The 17,171-nt window shown below is 40.0% G+C and overlaps 1 protein-coding gene across 1 annotated transcript in view; it reads left to right on the top strand.

The window, feature by feature from the left end:
• Positions 1 to 7,732: 7,732 nt before the first annotated feature.
• gcgrb (glucagon receptor b) overlaps positions 7,733 to 17,171 on the top strand; it is a 23,906-nt gene continuing 14,467 nt past the window's right edge. Inside the window, exons 1-7 of the mRNA XM_037690182.1 lie at positions 7,733 to 7,821; positions 7,928 to 8,024; positions 8,124 to 8,231; positions 13,132 to 13,220; positions 13,484 to 13,590; positions 13,972 to 14,128; positions 15,570 to 15,729. Coding sequence (XP_037546110.1) covers positions 7,768 to 7,821; positions 7,928 to 8,024; positions 8,124 to 8,231; positions 13,132 to 13,220; positions 13,484 to 13,590; positions 13,972 to 14,128; positions 15,570 to 15,729 — 772 coding nt within the window. The 5' untranslated portion in view covers positions 7,733 to 7,767. The remainder of the gene's footprint in view (positions 7,822 to 7,927; positions 8,025 to 8,123; positions 8,232 to 13,131; positions 13,221 to 13,483; positions 13,591 to 13,971; positions 14,129 to 15,569; positions 15,730 to 17,171) is intronic.

The following is a 17,171-nucleotide window of genomic DNA, read 5'->3' as shown; positions in this document are numbered from 1 at the left end:
AGATAGATAGATAGATAGATAGATAGATAGATAGATAGATAGATAGATAATGTGACTGTTGAGCATGATTTTTTTTATGGAACTATGACGTAACACAGATTAATCTGAGATGTTTAGAAGACTCTGAGCAGAAAAGTTCACAATCAGGTCACTTGGTGAAAAAGTATAAAATGAAAACGCTAAAAGACTTCAGCGCAGATTAGTGTGCCACCAGATTACAAGATTGATGTAGATTTTAAAGCCATCATTCAGACAATAAACTGAAAAGCTCTAAGTCTGAGTATACTATAGAAGTATCAGTTTTAAAAAAGCATTGGATTTTCTTATGATTATATGTTTTTAAAGAAAGGTTCCCAAATCTACTGGGGTCGAGATGATTTTGTATTCCTTAACAATTTACTCCAAAGCAGCAGGAAGAAGCTAAAATGTTTACTGGATATAATTTCTGGCTCTCTACCTATGCAACAACTCAGCAGGGAATTGAAATGGGCTCATTTCACAGCATTCTGATGAGAGTTTGTGTGTGTGCGTAATGTAAAACCTGCCTGTGTGGTCGATAAGGCTATCAGTTTGAAACAATTATGCATCGCCCTCTGCTCAATATTCTGGTTGGATGAAAACAGACACACCGGCACTGGAGGCCCAGAGTCACTCAGGAGCTGCAGCACTCACATGTGCACTTACATGTTTACACACAAACAATAATTATTGGATGTTTACTCAGTAATCCAATACATCTTTATGTGTGTGCATAAGGAAGAAGCAGGTGTGCATTAAATGTATAACTCCAACTTTTCTGCTTAGTCAAATATGAAAAAATATAAATAATTAAACATAAACATTTGTAAGAGTGAAACAGAATTAAAGGCTTTTAACTAGATATATTCTATGAAAATGCAGTGTGAATGCTTATTACAGAATAACTTATTAAAAAGAGCTGAAATTAGCTAAAAACATATTGAAATATAACTGAAATGGAAGAACAAGCTTAAATTAGCAGAAAAAATATGTTTGCTTTATTAGGTTTAAATATGCAGGAATGAGCACAAAAATCAAGAAAGTAGCTAAATAAAGTTTAAATTAGCAAAAGAAATAGCTGAAAAATACTGAAAAGGCAGAAAGAAGCTTAAGTTACCCGTAAGAAGCAGAAAGAGATGAAATGAACTAAAAAAAACGTGGAATCAGCTGAAAAAGCTTCATTTAGCAAAAATCAGCAAAAATAGCGGGAAAAAAAGCTGAAACGAGCAGAAATAAACTGAAAGGAGCACAACGAGCTGAAATGAGCAGAAAGGAGTTAGTCAAGCTGAAAGTAGCAGAAATTACTATTAAAATTTTGAATGTGTCTGAAAACAGCTAAAATGAGCTGAAAAGATAGAACAAGCTTACATTAGTAGAAGAAAGCAGAAAGTACACATTTGCCTAATTAGGCTGAAAAAAGCAGAAATGAGCACAAAAAAATAGGAATTTATTTGAAAAAAGCTGAAATTAACAAAAAACAGCTGAAAAACAGCTGTAAAGTAGCTGAAAAGTAGCTAAAACTAGCGTGCATCATTGACAGGTGACACGGACATACCACTTGTAAACATTTAAAATAACTTTTTAAGCTGTACTCATTAACCCTAAAATGGCACTAAAACTTGCATAGATAAAGGGGGAGTAAAGCTCCTATTTTACAGAATATCTCAACTAAATGAAAATCAAGCTGTGGGTTGAGTGACAGTACAAATATTTTGTTTGTGTAAATTACAGAATTTTCACATTTGTTTGTTTTACAGTTTATTATCTGTAAAGGAATTAATATAAAAAGGTAATTTTTATTACACTTTGTATTTTTATGACATGATGTATATTTATATACTTTTACTTAAAGAAAACTGAGGTTTTCCTGGAGAGTACACAGACAATATGGGGGAAGGGTCATTTTCTCAAATGCAGGGGCTTAAAGGATAAAAACAGATTAAAATTTTCATATTGTCAGCAAATCCATGAAAAGAGCAAAAGCAACGCTAGACTCATAAAACTGTTGCATCTCAAAGCTCATTTCTTGAAACCCTTCTCAGTCCACTCATTCCCTCACTAAAAAGGTACAGTTCTAAAAATGTGTGCCAAATAATCCAGTGATGGATTATATAGACTGTACGTGCACATTTGGAACTTTACAGAGGTTTTCAGGCATTCCATATCAAAGCCACCATAAAGTAGTTAGAAAAGCCTTACTGCTGATGTCATTCTTTAAGTTTAGCCACCTTTAAAAGACTGTGATAATCAGATTAACAAAACAGAACAATTTCCCAGAATATTTTTCCAAACCAATTTAATCCCTTTGCGTAATCTCTCTCAAACAGCCTCACAGGAGTTTGTAAACTGCCCGAGTGTGTCGTCAGTCTGGTTGGTTTTCCTGCTGCTTTAGCTCATAAAAAGAAGATTTTTACTGTGACGCCACAAAATAAAAGGTTTGGTGCAGAGTGAAAAGCAAAAGCACTTTGCTTTATAGTTGTTTGTTCTTTTACTAATTTCTATGACATGATGTTTCATTGAGATTATTGTGATCCAGCAGCTCGCTGTGTGCACAGAACACGAAGCGAAACGACTGGAACAGAGTGGAATTTGAAACGTTTTAGCCAAAAATGTTTCCATGGTCAAGGTGTTTTTTGCAGAAACGTTTCAGATTTCGTTTTGTTCTCCTACTGCGTGGGTGAAGAAGGTCAGCTGACACCACAAGATCCCACCATGAAAACTAACACACAAATACACAAAAGGTGTTTTAGTCTATAGGAGGGTGGACGAGGGTAAACATGCTGAACTTCTCTGGCTCCCAATATATGTTTCAAATGATGTGCTATGATGCAGCGATTGATGTGGAACATAAAAATATGCTCTGTTGTTGCCTTATTAAAACTTATGAGCCTTATTATCTATGTGCACTACTGTTTGCTCAGAGCGATTGTTTATATTTAATTGTGTTGATTATGTAATGAAATCACATGTGAACTAAAGTCAATAAAACTGTAACCTGACAAATTAATAGATGTCTTTTGGCTCTTTTCTTCTTTCTAGCTGACATAGAATATATTGTATATACAGTACATATAACGTATATCTTAGATCCTTAATTCCTTATTTCATATTTCTTTTTATACTTTATATTTTGCTAATTTTGGGAGTAACTGGGACCCTGTGTATATAATTTCATTCCATCTCATGTGATGTAAATGACAATAAAGTTGACTTGAACTAGAACAGCATGTTTTTGAACTGTCCGCTGTACAATATTTATTACCCACTCACAAAAACGAGCAAGTTTGTTTGGTCCAATTCAAAACGGCCACCACAACTAATTGACATTAGTCAAAAATGGCCATAACTGTCAATTTTACAAACACTGACCTAAAAGATGTGTTCATCATCTAAGATCATCCTATGAGAAATGACACAGCCATTTTGCTGAAACTATGTCATTGACATCAAGCACATTCTCAAACCGTGAGGTCTTGCATGATATGATAGAACTCAAAGTACATGTTGGGGGTGACTAACTGCTAGCACCAGACTAAATTCAGCGAATTATCTATAAAGTTGAATGAGTTTTAGCCCTTTATGTCTTTGCTAGGATCAGTTAGCCATGGATGACCATCTTGAATTGGATTGACTTCAAAAAGTAGAGTTGAAGATAAAAGATGTGTTTATCTTCAACTCTCTACATTTTGAAGTCAATCCAATTCAACAGTTTATTTCTCTAGCACTACAACAAAGCTGTCTCAGTGCACTTTACAGAAAGACATATAGACACAAATAGAAAAGACAATTAGTAAATTTCTCTATCTATGGAAGCCAGCAGACTTGTTGAATCTTCACTTCGTCGCAGCCCTGAGCAAGCACAATGGCGACAGTGGAAAGGAAAAACTCCTTTTTAAAAGGAAGAAACCTCCAGCAGAACCAGGCTCAGGACAAGCGTCCATCTGCTTTAACCGGCTGGGTCATTCAGGAAGGCCATCCATGGCTAACTGACATTAGCAAAGATATAAAGTGTTAAAATTCAGTCAAATTTACAGATAATTTGCTGAATTCGGTTTGGTACTAGCAAATGGTCAACCCCAATATATATTCTGAGTTTTATCATGTCATGCAAGATCTCGCAGTATGAGAATGTGAAAGGATATCATTAATATAGTTTCACCAAAACAGCTGTAGGTCTGTCATTTTTCAGTATGTAGATTAATTAAGTTCCAAGATGGCCGTGCTCAGAGCAGTTGCAGCTTCACAGGCTCCCGGTACTATCCCAGCTTTTAGAAGTTTTGATGTTGGCTCTGTGCCTGACTCCGCACGATTTATGCATGTGAACTATAGCCGAACCGAATTGATGAAAACAGGAGCAGATTTGCCACGAAACATAGCAGAAATCAACAGCAAACTCAAAACTACGCTCGGCAGAATGCAGATCTTAAAGTCATCTACCTGGAAGCTGCAGCAGAGGCGTTCCAGCGGGCAGAAGAGAAAGCACTGCTCCCAGCTTAAGAAGAGAGGATGCCGGGCGGGGGTTATGGTGAGGCTACGAGCTAACGCTAATTCCGGAAAACTCCCGATGCCATCTCTCTTCTGTCGAACGTCCGTTCGTTGGACAACAAGATGGATTTACTTCGTCTGAGAGCGAGTGCCTCAGAAAAGATGAAGAAGTGTGCGGTGGTTTGCCTCACAGAAACGTGGATTTCAAGTGAAACGCTGGATACAGTCTTCCAGCTGGATGACAGACTCTTTTTTCGAGCAGGCCGCTGCAGCGAGCTAATGTGGAAATCACGGGGAGGCGGAGTGTGCATTTACGTGACTAAAAGCTGGTGCACAAACTGTACTGTTGTAAATAGTATATGCTCGCTCGATGGCTTTGGAGCAAATAACAGTGAAATGTCAGCCACATTATCTACCCCACGAGTTCACAGTGACTTTCATCACAGTTATTTACATTCTTCCGGATGCTAATGCTAATGAAACACTACAGGAGCTACATGATATAATCAGCTCACTGCAGAAAAAACACCCTGAGGCTCTCTACGTTGTAGCCGGAGACTTTAATCACGTGAATCTAAAGGATTGTCTCCCAAGCTTTAATCAGCATGTGGCAATTCCAACATGTGGGAACAACACGCTGGACCGTGTTTACACAAACGTAAAAGATGCATACAAAACCGAACCCTGCCCCTACCTATGACCGTCAGACAACATCTCAATCTTCCTGGCTCCGGCTTACATGCCCCCGCTGAGATGCTCCAGACCGGTACAAAAGAAAGTTAAATGTTGAATCCAGGACAGTGGCCCCATACTGAGAGATTGTTTTGATCGAACAGACTGGCAGGTTTTCAGAGAAGCTGCTGAAAATGGAGAATCGCTTGATCCAGACCAATACACATCCTCAGTTCTGGGTTACATTAGTACATGTACTGACACCGTCTTCACTATCAGATATGTTAAAAGCTACCCAAACAGAAAACCTTGGCTGAATGCAGAGGTGCTCACCCTGCTGGAAGCCAGGAACGCTGCCTTCAGGTCTGGAAGCTCAGAGGAGCTGAGTAGGACAAAGAAAGAGCTGGTTGCTGGTATTAAGAAGTCCAAGGCCACATATGCACAGAGGATCGAGGGTCAATTCACCTCGCAAGACCCTCGAAGCATGTGGAGGGGCATTAAGTGCATAACAGATTATAAAGGAAGGAGTGAACAATGCCCCAAAGACCCATCTCTGCCTGATGCCCTCGACAAGTTCTATGCTCGCTTTGAAGACCTGAACAGACCATCCAACACCAGACTCACCTCACCACCGGATGTAGAGCATCTCAGCGTGACCTCAGCTGAAGTAAGGAGTACTTTCAAAGGGATTAATCCGCACAAGGCAACCGGCCCAGACAACAACCCTGGAAAAGTGTAAAAGAATGTGCCGATCAGCTCTGTGAGGTGCTGGCAGACATCTTTAACAGCTCACTTACCCTGGAGACAGTTCCCACCTGCCTGAAGACTGCCACCGTCATCCCAGTCCCAAAAAGCTCTAAAGTGACTGGTCTGAATGACTATCGGCCAGTGGCCCTCACCCCGATAGTCACTAAATGCTTCGAAAAACTGGTTATGACTCACATCAAAACAACCATCAACATCAACGAGGACCCTCATCAGTACGCATACCGTGACAACCGATCAACGGAGGATGGCATCTCCTCTGTGGTCCAAACTGTGCTCAACCACCTGGAGCAGAAAAACTCTTACGTCCTTATGCTCTTTGTGGACTTCACATCCGCCTTCAACACCATGATCCCCCAAACCCTGATGGACAAACTATTCACACTAGGACTAAGCCCCTCCATTTGCAACTGGGTACTAGACTTCTTAACAAACAGACCACAGGCAGTGAGGATCCACAACTTCTCCTCCTCCACCATAACCCTCAGCACTGGCTCTCCTCAGGGATGTGTGTTGAGCCCCCTCCTGTTTACTCTGCTCACGTATGATTGTGCAGCTACCCATCCAGGCTGTCACATTGTAAAGTTTGCAGATGATACAGCGGTGGTGGGATGCATCACAAACAATGATGAGTCCAGCTACACACAAGAAGTGGAACACCTGGAGAGCTGGTGCAAAGAGAATAACCTTCACATCAATGTGAAGAAGACAAAGGAGATGATTGTGGACTTCAGAAGGAACAAAAACACCTACACCCCCCTGAACATAAGAGGATCCGTGGTGGAAGTGGTCTCCAGCTACAAGTACTTGGGTGTGCACATGAATGACAACCTCAGCTAGAGCAACAACACCACCAGCCTGATCAAGAAAGCTCATCAGAGACTCTACTTCCTCAGGCGGCTGAGACGAGCTGGTCTGGGAAGCTCAGTCCTCACCTCTTTCTACAGGTGTGCAGTGGAGAGCATCCTGTGCTCCAGCATCAACGTGTGGCATGGAGGCTGCACAGCTGCAGAAAGAAAAGCTTTGCAGAGAGTGTTGAAGGCTGCACAGAAGTCTGTTGGAGTCAGGCTCCCCACCATCACAGACATCTACACCTCCAGATGCAGGAAGAGAGCCACCTGCATCATGAAGGACCCCACTCACCCAGCACACACACTTTTTGCCCCACTCCCCTCAGGAAGGAGGTTGAGGAGCATTAAGTGTAGAACCACTAGACTGAGGAACAGCTTCTACACTGAGGCTGTTAGACTCATGAATCTCTAACCAGAATAATCACTGTGAAAAAAATCACATCATGTTGCTGCTGATCTGTTTCAATGTCGCTGCTGATCTGTTTCAATGTTGGTGTGTTCATGCGTGCTCATCTGCTTACACGGACTCGTGTTCAGGTTTGTGCTGATGTTTGACGTGATTTTTTTATGCTATTAGTGCTTAGTGTATATTTAGTTGATGTTTTTCTTAGTTAATACCTTGGATGTTATCATTGTTTTTCTTTTACATTTTATTGTTGGATGTAACTGGGACCCTGTGTACATAATTTTGCTCCACCACATGTACCACATGAGGTGCGAAGGACAATAAAGATTCTCTGAGTCTCTGACGCTGACTCTGACTAAATTCCTGGCATGAAAGGCAATGGGTAATATGCATGCCTTCAAGTAGTTCTGGGGCTTTTAATATAATCTGTTTTTCATGTGTAACTCGTCTAATAAGCCTCTTCATGATGCGTGTAGGCCACCGCGTGGTTTAGGGCTAGGACTGCCTCATGAGGAGGGATTCATTTGTGTTCTGGTCCCCACTGACCCCCATCATCCCAGCATCAGTGGGATGTCCCAGGTGTGTCGCCTTCTGGCCTTGCTCATGCTCTCCAGCTGCACAAAGGTACAGCACCCCACTCTCCTACACACACCCTCTCAAATAGTAAAATAAAGCTTTAACAATGCTTTAAATAGACGTTAAGAAGCTTCAGGGTGTCTTCTTTCATCAGGTCTCCTCTGCTAACTCTCTGGAGCTTGTGAAAGAGCAGTGGAGCAGCTACAAGGACCAGTGCCTGGACTTTATCAATGCCACGCCCCCTGCTATAGGTGAGTCTTTTTCTATCACACCTGGCCGAGATGCATTAAGGTACAAAAAGCTAAGCTGAGCTATACAAGTCATCTCTACTGATTTGCTTTCTACTATAGGGTTGGTGTGCAACAGAACCTTTGATTTGTACGCCTGCTGGCCCGATGGACTTCCAGGCACCGTTGTCAATGTTAGCTGTCCATGGTTCCTGCCTTGGCATCAAAAAGGTCTGTATGAGTAAAAATCTATTTAAAAAAATCTGTTTCCTTTTTTTAAAACCAGGATTAAACAACTCTGTAAGAGTTTGTTGAGGTTTTGGTCAATATATATCAGTCAATAAATGTGGAAAGAGTGGCCTTTGCACTTGACCTTTTTGCACATGCATTTATGGCAATTTCTGTTTCAGAGTGCAAAATCTGAAGAGAAAGCATTAAATGGATGTAGGCGATTCACTTGATAACCGTAACACGTGCACATTAGTCCCCATTGAACCATCACCTACAGCCTAATAACACCTAAGCCTTAGCTTTAGCTCCTGACATCATTTCAGTTGCTGGGAAATAATTATTCAGTTGCTGCACACGTAGTAGCAAAGGATGTGTGAGAGAAATAATTCTTCAATGGAAAATGTCAAAAAAGAGGCAGATTTTCACAAGTGCCAAGTTGATTTGACCTTCATTTACAGGAGGAAATTTAAAAAGAGCTGAAAACTCCAACTAAAAAAGTCATGTGGTCTCCTTATGTCTAAACATTTTGCAGCTCTCGTTTTTTCTCTTTTTTAATGAGCACACCATTCTTTTTTGGCGTCACTTTATTGCACAGCTATCCCAAATGGCAAGGACACCGTAATCAGTGTTCAGTAGATTTTAATGGCTTCTTTTATGCATTCTGTACAGTCCTGACCAATGGAAATAAAGCTGGCATGCACACACCTCAATGCTATTAAATCTGAGAAAACTCATGCCAACCATGAAAGAATTTTTCTTACCAAAATAAAACTTCTGAACAATCTGTTTTGATTCAATCTCAAGAGCTCATTTTAAGGTTAAGAGGCTTATTTTTAGACATTAGTTTTGTGGACTTTGACAAACTACTGGAACCGTTTTGACTCTTTTCTGGAGACGCTACAATTTTTCAAGCTCCACTTTTGACACAAAATGTTGAACGTACAGTCGTGGACTCATGTTGCGTAAGAGTCCTTCTGGACTGAATACTTCCAACATGGGCCATGAAATGGTTTCAGTCTTTCAAGCTGTTTTTAGATCCTTAACAATGTAAAGCATTGGATTTTGGGTTCTTCAGCCATGCTAAGAAAGTCACATGTTAAAACTTATTGACATCAAGTTCGTTGAGGACACCATGCACATTCAGTTTCTTTAGTGTAAATAAAAGATGAATGGCTTGAGATGAATACCCAGCTCTTCATGTGTCCTTGGCTTGTTTAGAATAAATAAAAAAACCTTTCCAATCATATAAAAGTTTGTGTTGAAGTTTCAGAGTGTGAAGGCTAAACGTCAGTCAAGCTGTACAATAACGTTAACCTTGTTGATACTTCACGCTGTCGTACTTTAAAAGATGATTCCACTCATCTGGTAAGGCGTGATTCACAGTTTTCAACATTTTCACAAACGTACCCAACATACTCTATTTGGAGATGCCACCTCGTTCCCCCTCTGAAAGAGTACAAAAAATTCAATTCAAATTCAATTCAAAAATACAATTTATTAATTCCAAAGGGGAATTAAGTGTTGCTGTAGCTCATCATCCTGGTTCCATTCAAGAGTTGTTATAGATGCTGATAGCTGTGGGCAGGAAGGATCTCCTGCAGTGGATCTGAAGAATCTGGCCACAGATACCAATCCGTCCACCAGGATCCAGCTTGCTGTCAGATCCAGTGGGCCTCTCGGTCCTACTGGGCAGCAGAACTACCCATATCCGAGCAGAATTCCTCCCTGAGTGATGGTCACTCCTCCCAGCAGTCTGCTGGACCCCTTTGCCACGGACAGACAGCTGAAGGTGCCGTGGAATGATCCCGGTCTTCCAGTTGTCATGAGCAGAGTTTCCCACCAGCTCCAGGATCTCGGAAGTCAGGTATTCAAGCACCACAGCCAGGTTGACGGGAATTCATCCATGGCGCCTCCTTTTCAACTCATTTGGGATTTGGGGCTGTAGTTGAGGTATTTGAGCCTTTGAGATGTTAATCAGCCGTTCCTGGTTGTTAAAAAACACCTTGTTGCCATGGTTATGCATCATAACAAACGCTCAAAAGTAAAAAGGTTTCAGTAAAATTCCTTCCAGCTGCACAGTATCCGATACCAGATTAAATAATCATCCGAAAAAAGTGATTTACATCCAGAAAAAAGAAGAATTTAAGTTTTCAAATGCAATAACTCAGAATGAAAGTAGCAGAGCTGCTCCAACATGCAGCCACCCCGAGCGGCGCAATTCTAGAATGAAAAAATGTCGACTTTCACTAAATCTATTATAAGTAAAGCTGAGACATAAAACTCGTGTTCTTACATGGATATTGTACGAAGATAAAATTGTCATTTTACATTTGTACATGTCTCAAAATTGTTTAAATCGTACAGATACCAATGTACAGATATGTATGGTAAACTGCAAACACCCGAAACTAACTCACTTACTGAGAGAATGTTGTGATATTTTTGGGAAAACGATAAAGTTAAACAGAGACACATATCTTTGCTATAATGTGGAGCCTACAAATATTTATCTTTTAGTGCTAATGTTGTTTAATTCTAAAACTGAAAGAACAAAGAAAGCAATTCTCACAAAGAGGCACTCAAACAGGCTGTGCGCTCCTGTGACTGCTCTCTCTCTCGCTCTCTCTCTCTCTCTCTCTCTCTCTCTCCCTCTCTCTCTCTCTCTCTCTCTCTCTCGAACCTGGAGTTTGATCACATGAGCAAGTTGGACATCTTTGTACGATGATGATGATGCTTCGAGCATATTAACATTTAATCCAAAGTTAGATTCCTGGAGAAGTCAGGCGCGAGGTGCGGGAGCTCTTTCACCCAGAGCGTGATCAGTGGCGACTGTGCAGATGAGTTGTTCGTTTGCCGTGTGTGTCAGCTCTGAGCACTTTGGGAGAGAGAGGAGCTCATCTGAGCTGCTGCTCACTCAGTTGGGAACATTGCTCGCACCCGGGGTCACCGTACATCAGATGGTGGTGTGTCAGTATTTACCATGTAACATGTCAGTCATACAAGGTATATTAAAAAAGTTTAATTTTTTTCCATTTTGAAAAGTGTACACCTGTCTTTGACACCCCCCACCACACACACACACACACACACACACACACCCGCCCAGCATATGGTTTTTACGCTTGCAAACATGTTGAAATCTGTGAATCACCCGTAAAATAAGCATTCCTTTTATAACAGGCTTAATCACATTTATATTCATGTTACACGATGGGGACAAAAAGAGAAGCAATTTGTGAGGAATATTTGCAAAATGAGTGACAAAGGACGGCACTTTAAATGAGAAAGAAATCAATGTCTCGAGTTCTTTTTTACACCAAGACATGGTTTTAATCTTGTCTTTAAAAAAGTGCTTTATGTAACCAAAGAAAAGTTTAAAACAATTTTAATTAAATTTCACTTCAGTTTATTTATTTAGCTCCAAGTCACAACAGAAGTTGTCTCAGGGCACTGAACAGAAACATTCACTAACATAAAAAGCCAATTAGTAAAAGTTCTCTATCTAAAGAAGCAGCAGATTGTCTTGACTCTTCACTTTGTCACAGTCTCCCATCCTGAGTGAGCATAAAGGCAACAGTGGAAAGGAAAAACTCCCTTTTAACAGGAAGAAACCTCCAGCAGAACCAGGCTCAGGACGAGCGGCCATCTGCTTCGACCGGCTGGGTTTGAGAGGACAGGAAGTAGAAACAGAAATAGATTTGCAGGTCCAGGTGAACTTTCTATGGGAGGAAAGAAAAAACAAACCACACGTTAAGATAGAAATAATTAAAAATACAAACTACTTATTTGTATTCATTTGTAACTATTAATTTGATGAAAGGAGATCAATTTGTCATCCAAGCCAAGAGCAACATAACTAAGGGATAGCTCAAGAAACCAAGCTAACCCTAACTATAGGATTTATCAAAAAGGGAAGACTTAAGTCTAATCTTAAAAGTAGACAATGTGTCGGCCTCATGGACCAAAACTGGAAGTTAGTTTCACAAGAGAGGAGCCCAATAACTCAAATATCCTCCTCCCATTCTGCTTTTGGAAACTCTAGGAACCACAAGAAAACCTTCGGTCTGAGAGCCAAGTGCTCTTTTAGTAAAAAAATGGGACAATAAGATCTTTAATATAAGATGGAGCTAGGTTGTTGAGAGAAACATGGGAAACATATTACACAGTGAAACAACTGTTTCCTAGGTTAAAGAACTTGAGTTGGTCTCCTGTTTTTTGAAGGAGTCCAACTCAAATCAAGAATAAATTTCCCTAGCAGTAAAATCTGTGTATTTCAGGGGACAATTTGTCACGCAAAAAAAGGTTGCTCCATTAAAATTTTTAAAAAGAAGACGTTTTCTCATGAAGGTCAGGCTGTTTTTCTACCGTCTGCTGTGCACAAGTCAAACGGGAAGGAGAGGCAGCAAACAGAACAAATTACTCATTTAAATCAAACAAATATTTTGAATGCTTATAATTTGACAGTAGCTCTTGACCAGCCTCGAGAGATTTCCTTCAAGACTGTTGTCAAATAAGGGCAACAAGTGGATTTATAAAAGTGATCGATTCGTTTTGAAGGATCACACTCGCACTAAATTAAAGCAAATGGCGAGAAAATCACAGCAGAGAATCTTTGTTTACATGTGGAGTATGGTTTGGACTTTACTTGTGACAGTGAGCTGGTTTCTAATATTTCCTGTGGACTGTTACTTTGGCAGGGGTCTTAACTTTTGTTTCCTATGTGAAAAAAAGATTTGATGTTTAGCATTTCTGCGCTGTATTAACTATGTGCTGTTTTATTAATCTTCCATTTCCAATACCAAATATAAAGTAAATACGTTTTATATTTTAGGAAATGTTATTTACCTTGATGTGAACAAACCACATTAAATTTAAAACCTCACTCTGTGTTCATGAACAGTTCAGCGGGGTCTGGTCTACAGAGTCTGCAGTGAAGATGGTAAATGGGGACAAAAAAATACTAGCGAATGTGAGGACGACCCCCGTGAGGTCTGTAAACAACACAGTGTGTGTGTGTCTGTGGATAAAAGTGTCTTTTGAAAATTAATTGTTGCCATTCAACGTTAATAAGAGTGACAGGTGGTTGAGCAACACTGTGACTCGTCTTAAACAACACAATAAGAAAAGGTTTTCGTCTGTTCACGCATTTATTTATGTTTTGCCCTCAAAATGATTCCGTTTGTGAGTTTGTGTGTGGGGCATAAATAGAGTCCGTGAAAGTATCTACGTTTGTGTCTCCACTGGGTTTGCAGCAGCAGTACGGCCACATCCTCAGCCAGCTTCGAATCATGTACACAGTGGGCTACTCGCTTTCACTGGGAGCCTTGCTGCTGGCACTGGGAATCCTCATCAGCTTCAGGTATGAATGAAATGCATGACACATGAAGAGATTGGCAGAAGAATAAATAGAAAACAGGAAAGAAACTGAAGACAGGCATACACACACACAAAAAAAGAAGAATTAGCAAAAGAGAATAGAATAATAAACAGTGAAAACTAATTATCATGAAAGAAGATGTGAACAAGTTGAAATTTGAATAAAACAAAGATAATTAGGGGAACAAAAAAATTGAAAGGGAAGAAGATAAGAAGTAAATTAGAGCTCAAAAGAAAACACGGATTTCTGTAAAGGTATAAAAACAATGGAAATAAATAAAAAAAGATAAAATATAGAAAATGGAGAAGAATGGACAAATAGAGGGACAGAACATGATCGTTCATGTTTCTACGTGTGCATTAGGAAGCTTCACTGCATGAGGAACAGCATCCACATGAATCTGTTTGCGTCCTTCATCCTGAGAGCTGTATCCATCCTGGTCAAGGACGCCTTCCTCACCCTCACTCTGGACCCAAGGAGCAGCAGTGATGTTCAGACACAAGGCTGGGTCAACATACCGGTGAGAGCACACACGTTCACTGAGCAGCTCGTCTCTCTAACAGCTAAGCATTTCACTGATAGCTTTAGGTTATTTATTTATTTTTGCTTCGCTACTTTAGTATTTAGCGTTGTCATAAATGTATGTTTCTAATTACAAAATTAGTTTTCTGCATTTAACACGTCACACCTGAGACACACCCAGTTGGAGCAGTGGGAAGCTATGTGGGCACCCGGGAGCAATTAGGATTGGGTGTCTTGCTCAAGGACACTAAAATGTGTGGGAATGGTGGGGAGTTGAGCGTGCAACTTTCTGGTCTCAAGTTGGCTGCCCAACCCCATCTCACCCCGCTTAGTAGTTATTGCAAAAGTTCAGTAGGTACAGTACAATCGCTTCAGGAAAACATGACTTTTTGTTAGGAATTATTAAAAATGCTAAAATAGGAGGATTTGAAGGAAACGTCTACAAGACAGTGGTGAGACCAGTTATGTTGTATGGTCTGGAGACAGAGTTGTGGGAAAAAAAGACAGGAGAAAGAACTGGAAGTGGCACAAATGAAGATGCTGAGGTTCTCCTTAGGGGTGACAAGGATGGATAAGATTAGGAATGAGATCATCAGAGGTACAGCACAGGTTGAACAACTGGAGAGGCCAGACTGAGAAGGTTTGAACGTGTCCAGAGGAGGGACAGTGGGTATATTGGTAGAAGGATGTTAGAAATGAAGCTGCCAGGAAAAAGACAAAGAGGAAATATGTGGATGCACTTAAGAGAGGACATGGAGGTAGTTGGGGTGAGGACAGAGGATGGTGGAGGAGGATGACTTGCTGAAGAGGGAAAAGCCAAAAGAAGAAGAAGAAAAAGCTAAAATAGGAGGATACACACTTTTGCGATAAACAAATTACACCAGTGACAAAAAGGTTGCAATTCTAGGTATATATATATATATATATATTTATCTTAGTCTTTTATTATATTTTTGGGTAAATATTTGAAATAAGAAATGTGAGAATTTTTTTGCAGTTGAGTAAATTACTTTGGAATAAAACAGAATCATTTGTATTTTCATCACATCTGCAGCTATCAACATTAAATCCACACAAATAAAAAAGCAGTAGTGCAAGTGAGATATGACAGGTCATTATGAGATGATTTATATTGTTGCTACAGCTACGTTCAATCTTTGTGTTGTTGTGGAGTTGCAGCAGGAAAGAATTACATTATTTGGTGATTTCATCTTCAGTGCGTCTAATTTTGTCCACTGTAATGTTTCATCTATCTAATCTTTAAACATTGTATTAACTCAACCATCTAACTGAACTAAGATATAAGAAAATAGTGTTTAGCTCTGATTCATATGGAGTTCATGAACATTAATGCCACACTCATGTTGCCATGAAAATAAAGTCCACCTTCGTCGACTTTATCCATTTATTCCACTGACATGTGTCCTGTTGTGTGTCAGGGTGTGATATGGTGCCGTGGTGCCGTGGTGATGATGCAGTACAGCGTGATGGCCAACAACTACTGGCTGCTGGTGGAAGGCATCTACTTGCACAGCCTCCTGGTCATCACTGTTTTCAGCGAGAAGAAATACTTCTACTTTTACCTGGCCATCGGCTGGGGTAAGAATTCAAACTGTGATAAAAACTGTTCTTGTTACAGGAACTCTCCGTTCTACTTTCTATTATTGCTCACTGCCAAAAGGAAACCGAGCCAAAGTGTTTGCTTTTATATCTCTGTTTGTATGTTTGTTTTGTCAGTCTGTCAGCAAAATATCTCATGAACAAGAGGACTGATTCAAATGAAACTCCCCAAAACTAATCATTGGCTGTATTTATACCTGAGTCCACTCGAATGAAAATGGCAGCTGACATTAACAAACACAAAAATACCTATAACCTAGTCAGTTGTGCAAATACTGAGCTAAGATTTGATGTGGTGGTAGCTGAGAGTTGTCCCTATTATACATGCCAAGTGTTCACCAAATTGCATACTATCCCATAAGATTGTGCATGCTGTCATTTTCAGAATTTACAAAAAATGGGTGTAGCTCTGTCATTTCTCAGTATTTTTATCCCAGATTAAAACTCTGGCATTAAGGCAGTTGTTGATGTGCATTCCATTATTGAATGCTAGGCCTTTAATTAATTAGTTATTCTAAAAGATCAATTTAAAGACTCTATATAGTGGAGTAGTAGCTGGTGTTTAGTCAGAAAGAGGACATCAGCAACAGGAAATGTGTCTAAAACAGAAAAATTACGTAAACAGATCACCTCAACTGTATGGATTACCAAGATTTACAGTCTCTGAAGACATCTAGTGTTGATGACAACTCCTGAAACAAGAACACAAAGCAAATACAGAAGACACAGTAAATAGAGATTATATAGAGACAGAGGACAATGTATGTGCAAATGCATTGTAAATCTCCCGCTAATGTTGCTAAATAATTAGTTTTAAAATGCATTTGGCATTTGTAGTTGAAACATTGATAGTAGTGTTGCATTAGTTTACAACAATTTGTTGGAAACACAAAATAGAAGCAAATCTGTAAATTTTCACTTGGGATTACTGTGATTTGGTTTCCTTCCAAGGTTCTGTTACATTTCTTGCACTTTCTGACTCACAATAAATATTTTCAGAAGAGCTTGAGATGCACACAATGACTTCTTGACATTTTTGAGAATAAAACTGAACATGCACCAAGTTCCAGCAGCACAAAGCCAGGTCATGTGAGGAAAACTGAAAGCACAAACTAATGTTCAGTTTGTCCCCAACTGTTGCAACCCACTGAGATACTGGCTTAATTGTCTTTCCTGGTACTGCTTACCAGTGGGACTGAAAGCCCAAAAAGTAGAGTTGTTTTCCTCCAGCTGTAAAGTAAAATGGTAAATGGACTATACGCTGTGATGGACTGGAGACCTGTCCAAGACCTGTCCTTGCCTCTTGCACAGTGACTGCTGGATATGGGTACCAGTGACCCTCGCGACCATAAAAGGAAAAAGTGGGTAAAAGATGATGGATGGATGGATGGATGGATGGATGGATGGATGGATGGATGGAT

The sequence above is a fragment of the Nematolebias whitei genome, chromosome 16 (genome assembly GCF_014905685.2).
Source record: "Nematolebias whitei isolate Nwh7 chromosome 16, NemWhi1, whole genome shotgun sequence".
NCBI classification, from domain to species: domain Eukaryota; kingdom Metazoa; phylum Chordata; class Actinopteri; order Cyprinodontiformes; family Rivulidae; genus Nematolebias; species Nematolebias whitei.
This window is presented reverse-complemented; position numbering and strand designations above follow the sequence as displayed.